The sequence below is a fragment of the Delphinus delphis genome, chromosome 14 (genome assembly GCF_949987515.2).
Source record: "Delphinus delphis chromosome 14, mDelDel1.2, whole genome shotgun sequence".
In the NCBI taxonomy this organism is placed as follows: Eukaryota; Metazoa; Chordata; class Mammalia; order Artiodactyla; family Delphinidae; genus Delphinus; species Delphinus delphis.
The window spans coordinates 71,245,419-71,263,971 of NC_082696.1; the positions used below are offsets into that span (position 1 = coordinate 71,245,419).

The following is an 18,553-nucleotide window of genomic DNA, read 5'->3' on the forward strand; positions in this document are numbered from 1 at the left end:
TACAGATTCAATGCAATCCCTATCAAAATACCAATGGCATTTTTTTACAGAACTAGGACAATTTAAAAATTTTTATGGAACCACAAAAGACCCCAAATAGCCAAAACGATCTTGAGAAAGAAAAACGGTGCTGGAAGAATCAGACTCCCTGACTTCGGACTATACTACAAAGCTACAGTCATCAAAACAGTATGCTATGGTAGAAAAACAGACAACTAGATCAATGGAACAGAATAGAGCGCCCAGAAATAAACCTATGCACCTATGGTCAGTGACATGACAAAGGAGGCAAGAATGTACATTGGAGAAAAGATGGTCTCTTCAATAAGTGGTGCTGGGAAAACTGGACCGCTACATGTAAAAGAATGAAATTAGAACATTCTCTAACACCATATACAAAATAAACTCAAAATGGATTAAAGACCTAAATGTAAGGCCAGACACTATAAAACTCCTAGAGGAAAACATAGGCAGAACACTCTTTGACATAAATCATACCAATATTTTTTTTGGATCTGTCTCTAAAGCAAAGGAAATAAAAGCAAAAATAAACAAATGGGACCTTTGCACAGCAAAGGAAACCATCCACAAAACAAAAAGACAATCTACTGAATGGGAGAAAATATTTGCAAATGTTATGACTGATAAGAGGTTAATATCTAATGTATATAAACAGCTCATACAACTCAACATCAAAAAAAACAACCTGATTTAAAAATGGGCAGAAGAACTAAATACACATTTTTCCAAAGAGGAAATGCAGATGGCCAACAGGAACATGAAAAGATGCTCACCATCGCTAATCAGCAGGGAAATGCAAATCAAAACCACAATGAGATATCACCTCACACCTGTCAGAATGGCTATCATCAAAAAGAACACAAATAGGGGCTTCCCTGGTGGCGCAGTGGTTAAGAATCCACCTGCCAATGCAGGGGACACGGGTTCAAGCACTGGTCCGGGAAGATCCCACATGCCGCGGAGCAACTAAGCCCGCGCGCCACAACTACTGAGCCTGCACTCTAGAGCCCATGAGCCACAACTACTGAAGCCCACATGCCTAGAGCCCGTACTCCGCAACAAGAGAAGCTACTACAGTGAGAAGCCCACGCACCACAACGAAGAGTAGCCCACACTCGCCGAAACTAGAGAAAGCCCACATGCAGCAAAGAAGACCCAACGCAGCCAAAAAAAAAAAAGAGAACACAAATAACAAATATTGGTGAGGATGTGGAGAAAAGAGAACCCTTTTACACTGTTGGTGGGAGTATAAATTGGTGCAGCCACTGTGGAAAACAGTATGGAGGTTTCTCAAAAAACTAAAAATAGAACCAGCAATATCATAAAAATATGATCCAGCAATTCCACTCCTGGGTATATATCTGAGGAAAACCCCCACTAACTGGAAAAGATACATGTACCCCAATGTTCAGAACAGCATTATTTACAATTGCCAAGATATGAAAGCAACCTAAGTGTTCATCAACAGACGAATGGTTAAAGAAGATGTGGTACATGTATGGAACACAATGGAATACTACTCAGCCATAAAAAGAGAATGAAATTTTGCAATTTGCAGCAACATGAATGGACCTGGAGGGCATTATTCTAAGTGAAATAAGTCAGAGAAAGACAAATACTGTATGATATCACTTATATGTGGAATCTAAAAAGTACAACAAACTAGTGAATATGACAAAAAAGAAGCAGACTCACAGATACAGAGAACAAACTAGAGGTTACCAGTGGGGACAGGGAAGGGGGAGGGACAACAGGGGTAGGGGATTAACAGGTACAAACTATTATGTATGGAATAATATACAAGGATATATTGTACAATACGGGGACTACAGCCAATATTTTATAATGACTATAAATGGAGTATAACTTAAAATTGTGAACCACTATATTGTACACCTGTAACTTATATAATATTGTACATAAATATTCAATTAAAAAACATAATTAGAAACGCAAAAAAAATTGAGACACACTGTAAGACATGTAAGTGTATATGAGAAGCCATTGTGCCAAGTGATGACTCTTCATCATGTTGAAGATAAGCAAAAAGTATAACTACAGAATGGGATGGCATTTATGGTATATAATATAAAAAATTCAAGCTATCTGGAAAATTTGATCACAATAACGCATATACTAAGGGTTTCGGCTGGCTGATATCTTACTGTGTTTTTTCATAACATAACAGCACAAGCAAAAGCAACTGGAAATGTAGGGCTATTTATATGTATAATGCAAAGGACTAAGCCTGCTATGCTTTTATAGTTTTTCGGATTACAGTCTGCTGTCACTTTTAAATGATAAGAATTTATTTGCACTGCTTCTATAATGCTGCTTTATTTTATAGTACAGACACAGGAAAGAAACTACTTGCTTGGGTGAAGGTTTTTTTATGAAATAAAAACTATCATCCAAAGGGCTCTTGTCTTATTTCCAAATTGAGGTTGCATCCCAGAACTTTAGATTACCTAGTATTACCACTCAGGTAAAGTAGTTTTTGGAAAATGATAGCACCAAACTAAATGGTCTATTTACCTAACTTTTTGTTCATAAACACGAAACAATGGCAATTTAAACACTAAGTGCATAATATAGATATATACCGGTAAATAACGTCAGCAAGTTGAGATACAAAGTATATTTTATAGAACAAGAGTAGGGAATTTATTTCCTTTCCTGTTCATATAAAACTCCATTAAGAGAGGAGAATTTTTCATTACCTCAGAAGAAAAAAGGCTGGAAATGTCTCCTGCAAGATGGAAATAAAAATATACAGCTCAAACTTGATAATTGATGAGAGGAAGAAGTAGAGGAGATTATCAGACTCTTTTAAGTTTACTACCTCATCTACTATTGTAGGAGCTTTGCCAGATAAACATATTATTAACATTTCATCACTCTTGCATCAACAATCATCACTTTGTCATATCAAAGGCTTTAACTGGTTTTAAATTTAGATTTATTTCTCTACAGTCAAAGGTTTATCTTAAAGCTAATGTACCATAATAACAAAAAGATGTTTTATTTGTAAAAGTAATTACTTTTTATTTGTAAAAGTAATTACTAATATTAAAAACATTTTTGAAGAAAATAGACATTTACCGATTCAATAATGATCCTATTTGACTTTAAAAATGCAATACAAAGATGAAACTCAGTACACCTTTTAATTTGCAACTGAGGCTTTATTTCCCAGTTCTTTCACAGATAAAATTCTAAGGAATTCTCAGGCCCTGATTAAGCCAGTACCTCCCAAATTTTGACGACCAATCAGATGGGAAAAGATTTTATGGGGCCCAAGGACAAGGCTAAGTGACACTAAATCAAGCGAGGAAGTTCTTCTCCCTTCATTCTCTTTCAATTCCTCTGACTACATCAGGAAATCTCAGATACCTGCTTTTTATTTATGGTGGTTACTTCAAGTTTCCTTTAAAATTATGTTAATAGTTATATTGATAAATATGAAAAAAGTAAGTATACAGGAAGTATGCAGATATGGCCAAAATTCTGAAGATGATATAAGAATGACTTAGTCAAGTTTGAGAAATACTACACTTTCTATTTGGTCAACAAATATAACTGCCTATTATAAGCATGCCGCTGGTTTTGCCATCATGAAGGACAGAAAAAATGTTCAAAGAAATGTAAACAGGAAAGTCAGAAAAGAAGGTAATTACTTCAAAATGAGGCAATTAAAGGATTCACAGACAAGGTGGCATTTAAGCTAGAACTTAACAGATATGATTTAGACATGCAGAGACAGGCAGAACATTCAAAGAGAACAAAAGCATAACAATACAGGCCTGAGTGGTGTGCGACATGTTCTAAATCTTGACTGTGGTGGTGGTTACATGGGTGTGTATATAATGTACACATAAAACGAGTGCACATTATTACATGTAAATTTTTCCTTGATAAGTGTGATACCGTACCTTTGACCTATGCAAAGAAAATCACTGAGGTTTCAGGCTTGGATAGTTTGGGAAGGGGAGGTAAACACAATCAGGAGAAGGGAAATCCCAATTCAGACAGGGGGATCAAAAGTACTTATTTTCATATAATAAAATTTCAAAAGCTGTTAGCTATTACACAAAAATAGCAGCTCCATACTTAATAGTTTCATTTCAGGGACAGAACTTACCTGAATTAAGGCTTACCTATTATAATTAAATGTACTGTTCCCCTCCCCCTCAAACAAAGGAGCACATTAACAGTACTCACCCCTAACAAAGTAACAAAGAATAGACAGAAGTAGCCACACAGGTTGTGTTGTGCTACTGACACCTGAGGGAATTTAGCAAAATGATCTGAGATTGTATTCAACACAGACTTTGTTTGTAAGCAATTTAGAAATAACTGCCTTAGTATTTACATTTTAACCTTTAACTTTTTTTTTTTTTGCACGGTAGAGGGCCTCTCACTGCTGCGGCCTCCCCCGTTGCGGAGCACAGGCTCCAGACGCGCAGGCTCAGCGGCCATGGCTCACAGGGCCCAGCCACTCCGCGGCATGTGGGATCTTCCTGGACCGGGGCACGAACCTGTGTCCCCTGCATCAGCAGGCGGACTCTCAACCACTGCGCCACCAGGGAAGCCCCTAACCTTTAACTCTTTTCAATGATCTAAGCTCTTAAAATTATTTAGTTATTAAGTACATTTCAAGTGGCTTTTATTACATTTCATAGGTTAAGAATTCACGACTAGAAAGTGGAATCACTGTAAAAAAAAAAAAACAATGCAATCATCAACAAGTCTTTACTTTTGGAACTTTATAATGCCATTCTTAATAAAATCAATAACTTGACCATAAAATCAAATTCCAAACTTGAATTAATTAGTTATAGAAAAGCATCAAGAGACCAGAAAAAAGATGATACTCTTCCGCCATAAATTAAAGCATTAAGGTTCACAGAAAACTATGTGAATCTTCAATATCCTACTAAGGCACATATAAGCCCTTTGGTCCAGTGAGTTGCCACCAAGCTTAATCTGAACACCATAGACGCATACAATGTAGGGAATTTTAGAGCTGAAAGGGGACTCAGCTCAACTACAGTAATTTTCCAATTGGGTTCTATGTAAATATACCCTAGGAGACGTTAACAGGTTGGCCATGAGAAAATGTGCTCTCTGGCCCGGTAAGTTTAGGAAATGCTTGGATAACCTTCCCTGGGAAGCTTACACCCTGGAAGTGTACGTGCGTATTAGTACAGTAGTAAAGGTTTTGAGAAGTCTTGCGGTTAAAAGTAAATCAGAAGTTAAGCCTGATGTAAACCAATGTGCTCCCAAATTATTTGCCATGGAACACTGTTTTGGGGCAGTAAGAGTATTAATGGATTCAGAATGGTGTTCAGGGGAAACAGTTTGGAAAAATGTGAACCTATGAAATTCCCTTAAACAGATGACAAATCTGAGGCCTAGAGAGATCACACCTGGTCATCAGGAGAAAAAAGGACTTGAATGAAATCTCTCCTTCCCAGGCAAGAGTTCTTTCCACTAGTTTAACTATTAAACAGGACTCCTTTGAGTCAAAATAGGACTCCTTTGAGTCAAAATAGGACTCCTATAGTCAAACATTTAATTAACATTTACTTTACATTTAATATTTTGATTATGGTGTTACATTTCCAGGTTTGTGTATTAACTCAGATGTTTTTAATTCTTTGAGTCTCGGGTTCCTGATAATCAGGGTCACCTGGAGATCTATTGTTTCGTAATTCTGGGTAATGATTTAGTTCAGAGTGGCTGAAAGTAATCACTTTAAAATAAACCATTTGTACTACAACTGGTTTTAATTTACTCTCGTTATAACTTGTCAGCTCAACAAAAATCACTGCTGTTTATCAGGTGGAGAGTTACTTACAACATAAAGCTAACATATGTTATCCACAGTAAAATGCGAGATCTTATGTCTACATCAAGACAGCCAACAACATCGAAATTGAAGGATTTTGTCTTTCTATAGTTCGGGGTTTATTTCCCAGGCGAAAACTTAGTTTCCTATCTTTTCTGTAATCACAAAAAAAGTTTTGATTGCTTTAACTGCAATCTCCAAATCAGATTTTTCCAATCTTTATATTTCTCAAACTCCACAGAACTCTAAGAAAGTGTAAGAATAATCAAAACACAAATTACTTTGCTTTAAAAAAAAGTAGTTGTGTGCCACTCCCCTTCCCCCTCCGAGAATGGAGACCGAACAAGCGACTATTGTTATGTTGCAACTTTAAAAGTCTCGGGAATCAAAGGTGATGATTGTTAACAACTTCCTTATAACTGATATGACTTCCTCTAATAAACTTCTACACTCCTTTCCAACAACCCCCTCCCCCGCATGTAATATGAACCAGGGCGGGCATTTGTGTCTCCTCAATCCTAAACCAACCCCCCAGATGCAAGAGGCCGCAAGAAGCCTCGATTCCGCCAACACCGAAGTGCATCCGCGCGCTCTCAGCGCACAGGTGCGACTTCCACCCCAACCTCGCGCACCGCGCGGCCCCTGCGCAGGAGGCTCTACCCGGTCACCCGACGCTCCGGCCCCGCCGGCCCCGGCCTTCCTCGCGGCGCCGCCGGCCGGCCCCGGCCCGCCGGTCCCCGCGCAGCTCCCGCCTCCACGGAAACCAGAGGGCGGCCGGCCGGCCGGCTTCGCGAGTTCAGGCGGGGCCGGGGCAGCTACATCCCCCAACCCAACAGCCGACCCGCGGGGCGTCCCGGCGGCTCGGGAACGAGCCCGGCCAAGCAGGCCTCTCGGGGCCGGCGGCCGGCCTCGCGACCGCGCTGGGGGCGGGGACGCTGTTACCTGTCGGGGCTCGGCCGCTTCCTGCCGGCGCCGCTCTCCTGGCAACCGCGGCAGCGACACGGAGGCCGGGAGCCGGAGGGCCTAGTGACAGCTCCCGGCGTGCACCGCGCTCGCGCTCGCGCCCACGCCGGCGTCGACGTCCTCGGCCCTCGATCCCCGCCCCCGGTCCGCTCCTTGCCTCCCGGCGCTAGCTGTAGCCACAGCGCCCTCAAGCGGACTGTCGGGGAAGCGGCCCATCACCACCAATTGAGGGAGTGGACCTGGAAAGGGGTGTAGCAGGTGTTTTCCACGCGCCAGCCCCATCATGATGGGTGGAGAGATGGAAGGGATGCTAGGAGTTGAAAATAGCTTTTAAATATTATTTAAGTATTTGTTTAAATTGTTTAACCAATTGTTTAATTCCTCAATATTAAGGAACCCCAAGCACAGAGAGGTTAAAAGATTTGTGAAGTTAGGAGACAAATAGTTGTTATCACATAAGGAGATATTTTCATTCTAGAACCCTAGAATCATGTTGTTACAAGAATTGCACCCTTTTGCCTAAAATGTAGGGTGAAAAAATTGGTTGATTTCTTTTGCGAATGTGAAATACATGAATACATAAAATATAACAATTCTTAAAAATAATGAAACATCAATTATGAAGAGCATGCTGTGTTAAGAATGGTATATAGGGAGTTCCCGGATGGTCCAGTGGTTAGGACTGCATGCTTCCACTGCCGTGGCCCACATTCAATCCCTGGTCGGGGAACTAAGATCTTGCAAGACGAGTGGCCAACAAAGAAAAAAAAAAAGTTATATTTCAATATAATGTGTCAGTATTTAGGCACTTAATAGTTTTGAGAATTAAAGGTGGAAGGCATAAGGAGTCGAAATTGTGGAGGGAAATAATCAATAAACCAATATATCATATATATTAGGAAGAAAAAAAGAGTTTTATTTAAGCCAAATTGAGGACTATAGCCTGGGAGACACAGATTGAAGAAGCACTTGAATTGTGTTCCACTAGACTACAAAATGGGGGCAGCTTATAAAGACAAAAGGCCCAAAATTACATAAATTATTTGTCAAGCATTAGGATTGGAGCTGGCAGGAAGTATGGGTGCTTGTTACGTAAGGATTGGTTGGGGTCTGAAACGGTTGCATAGTTACAAGGGGAGACCTTGAGGCTATAAGTTTGCAGCTGGCAGCTGCTAGCAGATATTGTTCTGAGAATGGTTGGTGGTGTCCTTGAGTCTGACACAGTTCAGAAATTTTAAGTTCTCAGTAATACAAGAACGTGTCTATGTCACAATGACCACCTTGGCTCCATTTGGAATGTCTGAACCACAGTTACTCCATTTTTTTTTTAATGCATGTTTTCTTTAATGGTTAAAGTAGATGCACGATGCATTTTTTTTTTTTTTTTTTGGCCGTGCCAGGTGGCATAAAGTATCTTAGTTCCTAGACCAGGGATTGAACCCACGTCCCCTGCAGTGGAAGCACAGAGTCTTAACGACTGGACCGCCAGGGAAGTCCTCAATGCATACTTAATAGGCCACAAATAGGCTGTTTTGGTTATCCTAAAGTTCAAGTTAAACCTTGTATAAGCCAGAATGACTTTCCTATATCTTAATATGTGAAAATTTCTTCCATCAAAACCATCACGCTTCATCACCATTGAGATGAAATAGCAGTCAACTTAATTCTTTTAATTGTGTTACCTCCAGCCATGATTTTTAATTTTTCTGATGGATACAGGAATTTGTGAGGCAAAACAATAAACTTTAAAAACTCCAAATATAGATTTTAGAAAAACTGTCTTAAACTAGTATCTCTAGGGACATGGCTTTATTATTTATTTGGAAAATCTTCAAATTAATACGTTTGGTGTGTGATAATTGTGACGTTGAAATGATAAAGTAGAAAATCAATAAACACGATTTTCTACATACAAGCAATCATTGTTTGTATTTTTTTAAAGCCTCTTGTTTGAAAAGAATTTTCATTATAATACCACCATGGCCTTATATTTTAATATATTCCCATGATAAGTACTTACATTGTATTAGATCCTTTTCTTTACCGGGTCAAACTTTCCAAAAACATCTTCTAGTAGCAATGATAGTACAACTTCCCTGAGTCAGTTTTTACTTTTGCAAAAGTGAAGAGCGGAAATGTACATATGGAGTCATTCTCATCTTCCTCTTTTCAAAAGTTATGGGAATGCTTGATCCTGTGCTTCATGATACTGGATTTAACCACACTCTCTTCTGCATAGATAACAGAAAACTTCTCACATTTTTGCAACCGTTTCCATCCTGGAGCGACTGGGTCTAAATTGAGAAGCAACGCCACGTCAGTGCTGGACATTTGTTGCCTCAGACAGAGCTACCAAACGGCCGACTAGCGTTCATTAAAAAACAAAAAAAAAAAAACCCAACCGTAGTTCATTAAAACAAAAACAAAAACAAATCCAAGATACAGTGTGTTTGGGGTGGGGAGTTCGGCTCTCTGGCTTCCTGGGGACAGTGCCCGGCTATACCGACCCCTCTCCATCATCTCCCTCTCGTCCAGTCTCCTCCCTACCCACGCTACCCAAAGCACTGCACTGGGGGGTCTGACTTTGAAGGTCATTTCCAGGGAGCCGGATGCATCAGGTGGCACCGTGGGAGGACACTTCTGGTCCCCCCCCCGCCCATCTTTCTCCGCACTCAGACCCAAAGCCGGGATTTGACACTGCCACGCCCCTCAGATGGAGTCCTCGCGGCGGCGCGCTCTTTTCCCGGCAGGTGGCGCTGTGGGCTGGCGGGCAGCCGACCTCCGGGTCCTGGAGACCCGCGCCGCCCACACCGCCGCCGCTGCCGCTCCTGCTCCGGCTCGGGTCGCACGTGCAGCCCCTTTCCGGCCCTGGTGCCCGAGGTCGCTGGAGCCCCTGACTGGGTGCCCGCCATGGCGGCGGCTGCGGCGGAGGCGCGCGTGTTCCTGGAAGTGCGGAGACGGCTGCAGAGTGCGCTGCTGATCCTGGGGTAAGGCGGGCGGTGGAGTGCGGGCTTCCAGGCGCAGCCTAGCTCGCTTTTCGGCTGCCCGGGCAGGCTCCGCCTCCCTCGGAAGGACGGGATTTTGAATTTCTTTTTTCCAGTTGCTTAGAGCTTCTGGGTTACTCAAAGTGGAGTTGCTCGCCCCCGCGCGCGCCCCCAGTCTCCCCTCGGCTGGCAGTCTCAGCATCACCTGGGAACTTTTTAGAAATGCGTTGTCTTAGCTCCACATCGGCACTACTGAATCAGAACTTAGATTTTAACACGTTTCCCGGGATTCAGATGCACGATAAAGTTTGAGGATACCTAATGTACCACACCGTTGACAGTGCCCTGAGTTTCCAACAAAAGACTGCAAAAAATGTTTTGATTGCCTCTTTGGGATCCTCGTTGTAAGAAATCTGTTCCAATGTGAGAGCTTCCTGTTTTGTAAATAAACTCCGGTGTTATTTTTTCCTCCCCAAACTGTTCTCTATGCAAAGGAACCGACACACTGGTTCAGTAAACGTGTATTCAGTGAACTACTAACCAAGGTTGCAGACTTCTTATTGGAGCTCATTCTTTTATTCATATTCGGAGTTCCAGTGAGAAGTCTGCACGCGTTTAACTTGCTATTCGTTACACAAACAAGAAACTGTTAGGAAAAGTGTTCTCTTTTTTTGGTTTGGTAGTATATGGGACCTCGACTGTTCCCTTGTGACCACTGTTTCAAACAGAGTAAATTAGACGTTAAAATCCTGAACGTTTTGTTACACAGCACCACTCTGAGATAGACTAATGCTTAGCCTTCTCTTTTCCTGAAACCAGCCGGATGTCTGGTGTGGCAGTTTTGGATTTGGCCTGAGAACTGAATTCAATCCTAGCTTCTTCACCAGAGTAGAATCCTTTAATTTGAATGTTTTCAATTGTAAAATGGGGACGATGTTTATTACTCTTCTTTCTCTTTCTCCCCTGCGTCCTCCCCCGCCCTTTCTCAAATCATGAGTTCCAATAAGTGCTGCACGTCCAACTCAAATTCACCTTGTGAGGTTATTTGGAGCCCACACCTTACACAAAACGAAACAAGACAACCTCCCTCCTTTCTCTCGTCAAAGGGGCCCTTCATGGTTCCCCTGGATAACTCTCCCTTTTCAGCAAGTTAAGAAACCGAACTTTGCTGGACTCCTGTTTTGTCCCTGGTGGTCTTTGGCTGTTGAACTCTACCACCAATTTCCCCAACCCTAAAAGCAACCACTGTTCTGATTTCATTCAACAACGATTAGCTTGCCAGTTCTTGAACTATGTATAAATGGAGTCATACAATATGTACTTGTTTGTTTCCGGCTACTTTCCTTCAACGGTGTTTGCGAGATTCACGTTTCATCTATGTCATCGCATATATCAATAGGCCATTCTTTTTTTCCTGCTGAGTAGTTTTCCACTGTATGCATATACGACAGTTCATTTATCCATTCATCTATTGCTGGATATTTTGTGTGTTTCTAGAGCTTGCTTGTTATGAATAAAGCTGCCATACATTTTTTTTTTTTGGCCACACTGTGCGGCTTGCTGGATCTTAGTTCCCCCACCGGGGATTGAGCCCGGGGCCCTTGGCAGTGTGAGCGTGGAGTCCTAACCACTGGACTGCCAGGGAATTCCCAAAGCTGCCATACATTTTTGTGTAAGTATTTTTGCTGGGTCATAGGGTAGACGGGGGCTTTACTTTATGAGAAACCATTGAACAGTTCTCCAAAGTGATTGTACCAGTTTACACTCTAACCAGAAAAAAATGAATTCTAATGGCTTCACATTCTCGTCTGCATTTAGCATTGTCAGTCTTCGATTTAGCTATTCTGGTGGTATACAGTAGTATCTCATTGTCATTTTAATTTGTATTTCCCTGATTAATAATGTTGAGTACCTTTTCATTTGCTTTTTGGTCATTCATATATGTTCCTTTCTAATATCAAGCTGTTTGTCTTATTGTTGAATTTAAATAGTTTTTTATATAGTCTGGAAACAAGACCTTTTTCATTTATGCCTGTGAGTATGTGAATATTTTTCTCCCAATCTGTAACTTTTCATTTTCTTAATTGTGTCTTTTGATGAACAGAAAATCTTAAGTATTATGAAATCCAGTTTATTGCATTTTTTCCCTTAATGATTAGTGTTTTTTGTGTCCTTAAGAAATCTTTGCCTACCTCCAGCTTGTGAGATTTTTTTCCTATGTTTATTTTCTAGGAGTTACATAGTTTTAGCTTTTACATTTAGATCTGTGATTATGTCAAATTAGTTTTTGTATTTGGCATGCGGTAGGGGTCAAAGTTCATTGCTTTTCTATAAGGATGCCCAGTTGTCCCATCACCATTATTTAAAAGGCTGCCATTTCTTCCGCTGATATAACTCAATGTCTTTGTCAGAAATCAGCTGACTATACTGTTTGCATGGTATGCCTTTTTCTACCCTTTTACTCTCAACTTGTGTCTTTATATGTAAAATTTTAAAAGCATGTACTGAGCGGAGTTTTTTAAAATCCATTTTGAGAATCTCTGCATTTTAATTAGAATTTTTAGTCTATTTGCAGTTCATGTAAATGATATGATTTTTATTCTTTCCCTAATCTTTGTTTGTTTGTTTGTTTTTGTGGTACTTGGGCCTCTCACTGTTGTGGCCTCTCCCGTTGCGGAGCACAGGCTCCAGACGTGCAGGCTCAGCGGCCATGGCTCATGGGCCCAGCCGCTCCGCGGCATGTGGGATCTTCCCGGACCCGGGCACGAACCTGTGTCCCCTGCATCGGCAGGCGGACTCTCAAGCACTGCACCGCCAGGGAAGCCCTCTTTCCCTAATCTTAAAAGAACTGCTTCTAGCATTTCATCATTGGGTGTGATGATGTTGACTTTTGGCGAATCTGTTTGGTAGACTGCATAGTTCCTTTCTTTTTGTTTTAATAAATTATTTATTTTTGGCTGCGTTGGGTCTTCGTTGCTGCTCACAGCTTTCTCTGGTTGCGGCGAGCAGGGGCTACTCTTCCCTGTGGTGTGTGGGCTTCTCACTGTGGTGGCTTCTCTTGTTGTGGAGCTCGGGCTCTAGGCGCGCAGGCTTCAGCAGTTGTGGCTCGTGGGCTCAGCAGTTGTGGCTTGCAGGCTCTAGAGTGCAGGCTCAGTAGTTGTGGCGCACGGGCCCAGTTGCTCCACAGCATGTGGGATCCTCCCGGACCAGGGCTTGAACCCACGTACCTTGCATTGGCAGGCAGACTCCTAACCACTGTGCCACCAGGGAAGCCTCATAGTTCCTTTCTATTCCTAGTTTACTAAGGGTTTTCATCATGAATAGATACTGTATTTTCCTTAATGATTTCTACCTGTATTGTGATGGTCATATTTTTTCCTTTAGTCTCTACTTCTGTGAATTGCATTAGAAACAGTCTATTTATATTAAGCCATCTTAGCATTCCTGGGATAAACCTTGGCCATTCATTTATTAAATTCACAGATGTTTACTGAGTTCCTATTCTAGGGCCCAAAACTCAGATTCTAGGTGCTGATTATATGGCTGTGAACACCACCAACAAAGCAAAGACAAAAATACTTGCTTTCATTGAGTTTACAGTTTAATGGTGGCAAGAGGGAGGCAGAAAATACACAAATATTTATACATGTTATAGTGAATAGAGATATGTACCTAGCAGAAAATAAGACAGAAAAGGGGGTAGGGAAAAAAAATTCCAACCCCTTATTCTGAATGAGAAAGCAACAGTGGAGCAATAAACTGAAAGGGGTGAGGTCTGGGACTGTATTATTCCCAGTGAAAGACTGTTGCCCTGTGAGAGAACAGAAAGTATGAGGTGGTGCCTAGTTCAGAGAGATGTAGGTGGGCTGGTGAAGCACATAGTAAAGGGTCTTGCAGTGATGTGCTGGAAAATGTTCAATGACCTGCTCTCCAGGAAAACCAGACAGACAAAAACATTCTTCCTGATTTGCAGCACTTACTGATTCCTGTGGTGGGAATACTTTCACCACAGATGATATCAAACTACCAAAGTGAGGTCAACTGGCTTGCAAAATGCCTGGAATGTTAACAATTGCCTCTAGTATATTACTGGGTCTTAGAGACCATTGAAAGGACCTTAGCTCCGACTCAGAGTTGAGATGTGAGGTTATTAGATAGTTCTGAGCAGGGTGTGCCACCTGAAAGATTACAAGAGAATAGTGACAAAAGCCTCACATATAAAAAGTGTGGGCAATTAGGGTCTCAAAAACTTTGTTTTCGAATAATCTCAAACTTGAGAGTAAGTTGCTGTCACTCCTGAATACGTTACTGTGGATTTCCTACAAATAAAGACGTTCTCCTACAAAACCAACATGCAACCCTCAAAATTGGGAAATATGTTACTGCCATCTTATACTCAGACCTTATTCAAGTGTTTCCAGTTGTCTACTTGACATCTGTAATACAAAGGAATCCAGGGCAGAATCATGCATTGCATCCTCATGTGTCCTTCGTTTTTCAATCTGGAAGAGGTCCTCAGTTTCCTTGACTGACACTTTCGAAGATTACAGCCCAGTTATTTTGTAGAATATTCCTCCATTTGGTTTTGTCTTATGTCTCCTCAAGATTATGTTCGGGTTATACATCTTTGGCAGGAATATCACAAAATTGATGCTGTGTTCTCATCGCATCCTCTCAGGTGGCACATGATTTTGATTTGTTCCATTCAAGTTCACGTTAACTTTGAGAACTTAAATAGGGTGGTATCTGCCAGGCTTCTCCACCGTAAATTGCCCTTTATTTTCATTATCAATAAGCATTGTAAAGCAATTATACTCCAATAAAAAAAAAAAAAGAAAATCTAAAAAAAAAATAAGTATTAATTGTATTAATAATTCTTTTCATTATCAATAAGTATTAATTGAGACTGTGTAAATGCCCTGTTCCTCATCATACTTTCCTTTTACTCATATATTTATTATTATTTTAAATTGAAGTATAGTCATTCATTTATTCATGTCAGTATGGACCCATAGCTCTGTTTCATTCAGTGGGTTACTTTTTTTCTCAAATTATAACCAGATGTGGCCAGGGGGAGTCCCTTCAAGATGATTTCTGTGTTTTTTTGGTTTTTTGTTTATTTGTTTTGACATTCTTTGATTTCTTCTTTACTTAGTTGCACAGCAAGATATACCAGGCTCAGGCTCATCTCATTCTTTTCCTGTCCCAGCCCTGGATGTAGTTATTTTTCCAAGGAACCGTGTTTTGTTTCATTTTTGTTCATTTTGTTTTTAAGTGGGAAATGACCTTTAGAAACCAAGATCTGGGCACAGAGTGTACTCATTACTATTGGTGTGTCACTTCTCCCAGACCCACTAGTAGACAGAACTAGAGTGTGTGTGTATGACATACGTATTGTGTTTATGTATGCATGTATATGTGTGTGTTTCTAAATATATCATAATATACATACATATATATCTATATATATTACTGTATCTATTTATATGCATTGGAAACCATGACTTCACCCAGGTATTTTAGATTCTAGTCTACCACCATAGGATCCATTCTGGTTTTCTCCCTTTCCCTCTTTGTAGCTGTTCTCCCACGGTGAGAATCCTGGATTCCATTATCCTCATGACATGTATTTACTTGGTCAGCTCCACTCTATGCAATTAATCTTCCTCTGGCATCCTTTGCCACTTCCCTTTCCTCCTCTCAGTGTCGACACTCTCCTCACGTGCTTGGGCTCTGAATGTTTCTTTTCCCTCAAAATTCATATGTTAGGGCTTCCCTGGTGGCGCAGTGGTTGAGAGTCCGCCCGCTGATCCAGGGGACGCGGGTTCGTGCCCCGGTCCGGGAAGATCCCACATGCCGCGGAGCGGCTGGGCCCGTGAGCCATGGCCGCTGAGCCTGCACGTCCGGAGCCTGTGCTCCGCAACGGGAGAGGCCACAACAGTGAGAGGCCTGCGTACCGCTAAAAAAAAAAAAAAAAAATCATATGTTAAAGTTCTACCCCGTGGTGGTATTAGGAGATGGGGCTTTGGGAGATAATTAAGTTTCAATGAGGTCATGAGTGTGGAGCCACTATGATGGGATTAGTGTCCTTATGGGAAGAGACACCAGGGCTTCCTCTCTCTGCCATGTGAGGATACAGTGAGAAGGCAGCCATCTGCAAGCCAGGAAGGGAGTCCTCCCTAAGAACTGCTAGCATCTTGATCTTGGACTTCCCAGCCTCCAGAACTAGGAGAAATAAATGTCCATTGTTTAAGCCACCCATTGTGTGGTGTTTTGTTATAGGCAACTGAGCAGACTAAGACAGGCTCTGAAACTCCATGCTGAGCCGACCCCCACCTGCTGCTCACATTTCCTCCTTTCTCCTCTTGGAACCTGACGTCCTTGCTTGGTGGCCCTCCTCACCCTGCTGGGTTTCTCATATCTACCCCAGGCTTCAGTGGTTCTTCCACCCTTTCGAAGATACCTATCTTGCTTTGCCGTATGTAATTGGCTGCATTTTTCAGGAAGAGGAAGAGAGGAAAGGGTGGTATGGCAGAGGTGGGCAGGCAGGGGACTTAGGAACCCAGTGGTTTCCCTTGAGACGCTTCCAAGTGCCAAGTGCACAGTCTAGTTTGAAAATCACTGAAGTACCAAACTGAACAAATTGTGTATCTTGAGAGCAGTGGTTGGCAAACTACAGCCTAGGGGCCAGATCTAAGCTACGGCCTGTTTTGTTACAGTCTATGAGCTAAGAATGGATTTTATATTTTTCAAAGGGTCATTAGGAAGAAAAAAAAGTAGACTATGCCTCAGAGACCATATATGGTCTATAAAACCTGAAATGTTTACCATCTGACCTTTTATATAAAAAGTTTTCTGACATCTACTTTAGAGGATTATTATTTCTTAAACATCATTTCTGAAGACTAGACTTTTGACTCAAGAGTTTGAGTCTGTCTTCCCTGGAAAAGACTCAGGTTTGTTTTGTTTTTTTAATAATTTCTTTTTTAAAATTTAATTTAATTTTTAATTTTGGAGGACTTCCCTGGAAGTCCAGTGGTCAGGACTTCACCTTCTAATGCAAGGGGTGTGGGTTTGATCCCTGGTCATTGGGGAGCTAAGATCCCACATGCCTTGCTGCCAAAAAACCAAAACATAAAACAGAAGCAATATTATAACAAATTCAATAAAGACTTTAAAAGTGGTCCACGTCAAAAAAATTTAAATAAAAAAAAATTTTTGACCACGTTGCACACTTAGTTCCCTGACCAGGGATCGAACCCATGCCCTCAGAAGTGAAAGCGTGGAGTCCTAACCACTGGACCGCCAGGGAAGTCCCAAGACTCACGTTCTTGATATTCTGTATTGCCAATTAAGTGCAGATCTACACTCTTCTAATAGGAACTAGCCAGAAAGTAGTTTTAAAATTTTCTAAGGCAAAAAGAGGAGGCCTGACCAAGATTCACACCTGAACACACGGTATGACCTCTCTACTTGGATGACATGCAAGTGGATGGCCCACCTTCTGCACTTCAGTGACACTGAGTGGATGGCCTGCTCTTGCTGTCAGCACTTAAGAGGGGGATCCAGGTGCTTTGCTCCTCTGGTGCAGTGCTGAGCATATTTCAACTTCATAGGAGTATCATCTCTATATGTCTTCATACCCTTCTGTACTTTTGGTGCCTGGTGGACAGCAACTGTGTTTTACTCTGTTGCCTGCACCAAGTGATTTGTGTTTGTCGTGGACTGGGTTAGTAAGTCCTTTCATGCCTGGTATTCATACATCACTAGATTGTTTTCTTCATTATTTGTTTATTCTTAAAATCGACAAAGTTTTTTCTCCTGTACCTTTTGTTTTACGTAATCCTGGCTTCCTTATCAAAATCCTGTATATCAAATACCAATGCTTTACTCTAATTTACTGTAAGTAAAGTAAAACATTGAAATGCTGGTCTCAGAAGCAAGAATATGTCACTAACTCATCCATTCATTATTCACGTAACATTTACTTAGTGCTTGGCCTAGGAGAGTCGCTGCCCCCCTCCACGTGCTTCCATAGTCCCCTGTATTATGAATAAGTGCAACGTACTTTTAATGCTCCCTTGATCATTCCTGTTTACTAGCCTGTCCCCTGCTTGGGGGTGTGGGGTGCAGAGGAAATATCTTGTTAATCATTGTATTCCCAGTACCTGGCACATGGTAGAACTCAAAAAAGGTGTGTTGAGTGAGTGAATGAAGGTCGAAATCATGCTAGGATCAAGGGACGAAAAGGTGAATAAGCTACCGTCTTACGCTGTCTTGTTGAATTCTCTGGCCAAAAATACTTTGATGGGGCTTCCCTGGCGGCGCAGTGGTTGAGAGCCCGCCCACCGATGCAGGGACACGTGCCCCGGTCCGGGAGGATCCCACATGCCGCGGAGCGGCTGGGCCCGTGAGCCATGGCCGCTGAGCCTGCGCGTCCGGAGCCTGTGCTCCGCAACGGGAGTGGCCACAACTGTGAGAGGCCCGGGTACCGCAAAAAAAAAAAAAAAAAACTTTGATAAGCAAGTGCGTGGTGCATGACAGACTAGCATTCCATTGTGCTGGTTTGCAGAAGCTGAAGTCAGGGAGACTGGTGGGAGGGAAGAGTCGGGGTGGGGAAGCGAAGTGGCAGGCTGTGCGGCAGATCCTGGAGCAGCCCAGGGAGAGGTCCGGGCTGGAGTAGATGGAGGAAGCACTGAGGTAGAGGAGAGAGCCGGCACTCAGGATCATTGGC

General features: G+C 41.9%; 2 protein-coding genes across 9 annotated transcripts in view; one reads left to right on the forward strand and one right to left on the reverse strand.

Moving 5' to 3' along the window:
• Window positions 1-6,887, reverse strand: part of DOP1A (DOP1 leucine zipper like protein A) — a 110,368-nt gene extending 103,481 nt beyond the window's left edge. For all 3 annotated transcript variants that reach the window (XM_060030284.2, XM_060030281.2, XM_060030280.1), the window contains exon 1: window positions 6,815-6,887. The gene's annotated coding sequence lies outside the window, so the exon portion shown is untranslated. The remainder of the gene's footprint in view (window positions 1-6,814) is intronic.
• A 2,802-nt stretch (window positions 6,888-9,689) lies between these two features.
• The window catches only part of UBE3D (ubiquitin protein ligase E3D), a 161,443-nt gene continuing 152,579 nt past the window's right edge, over window positions 9,690-18,553 (forward strand). For all 6 annotated transcript variants that reach the window (XR_009521956.1, XM_060030293.1, XM_060030295.1 and 3 more), the window contains exon 1: window positions 9,690-9,822. Coding sequence is in view for 5 of the 6 variants with exons in the window: in XM_060030293.1 (XP_059886276.1) it covers window positions 9,746-9,822 (77 nt within the window). In the remaining variant the exon portion in view is untranslated. The remainder of the gene's footprint in view (window positions 9,823-18,553) is intronic.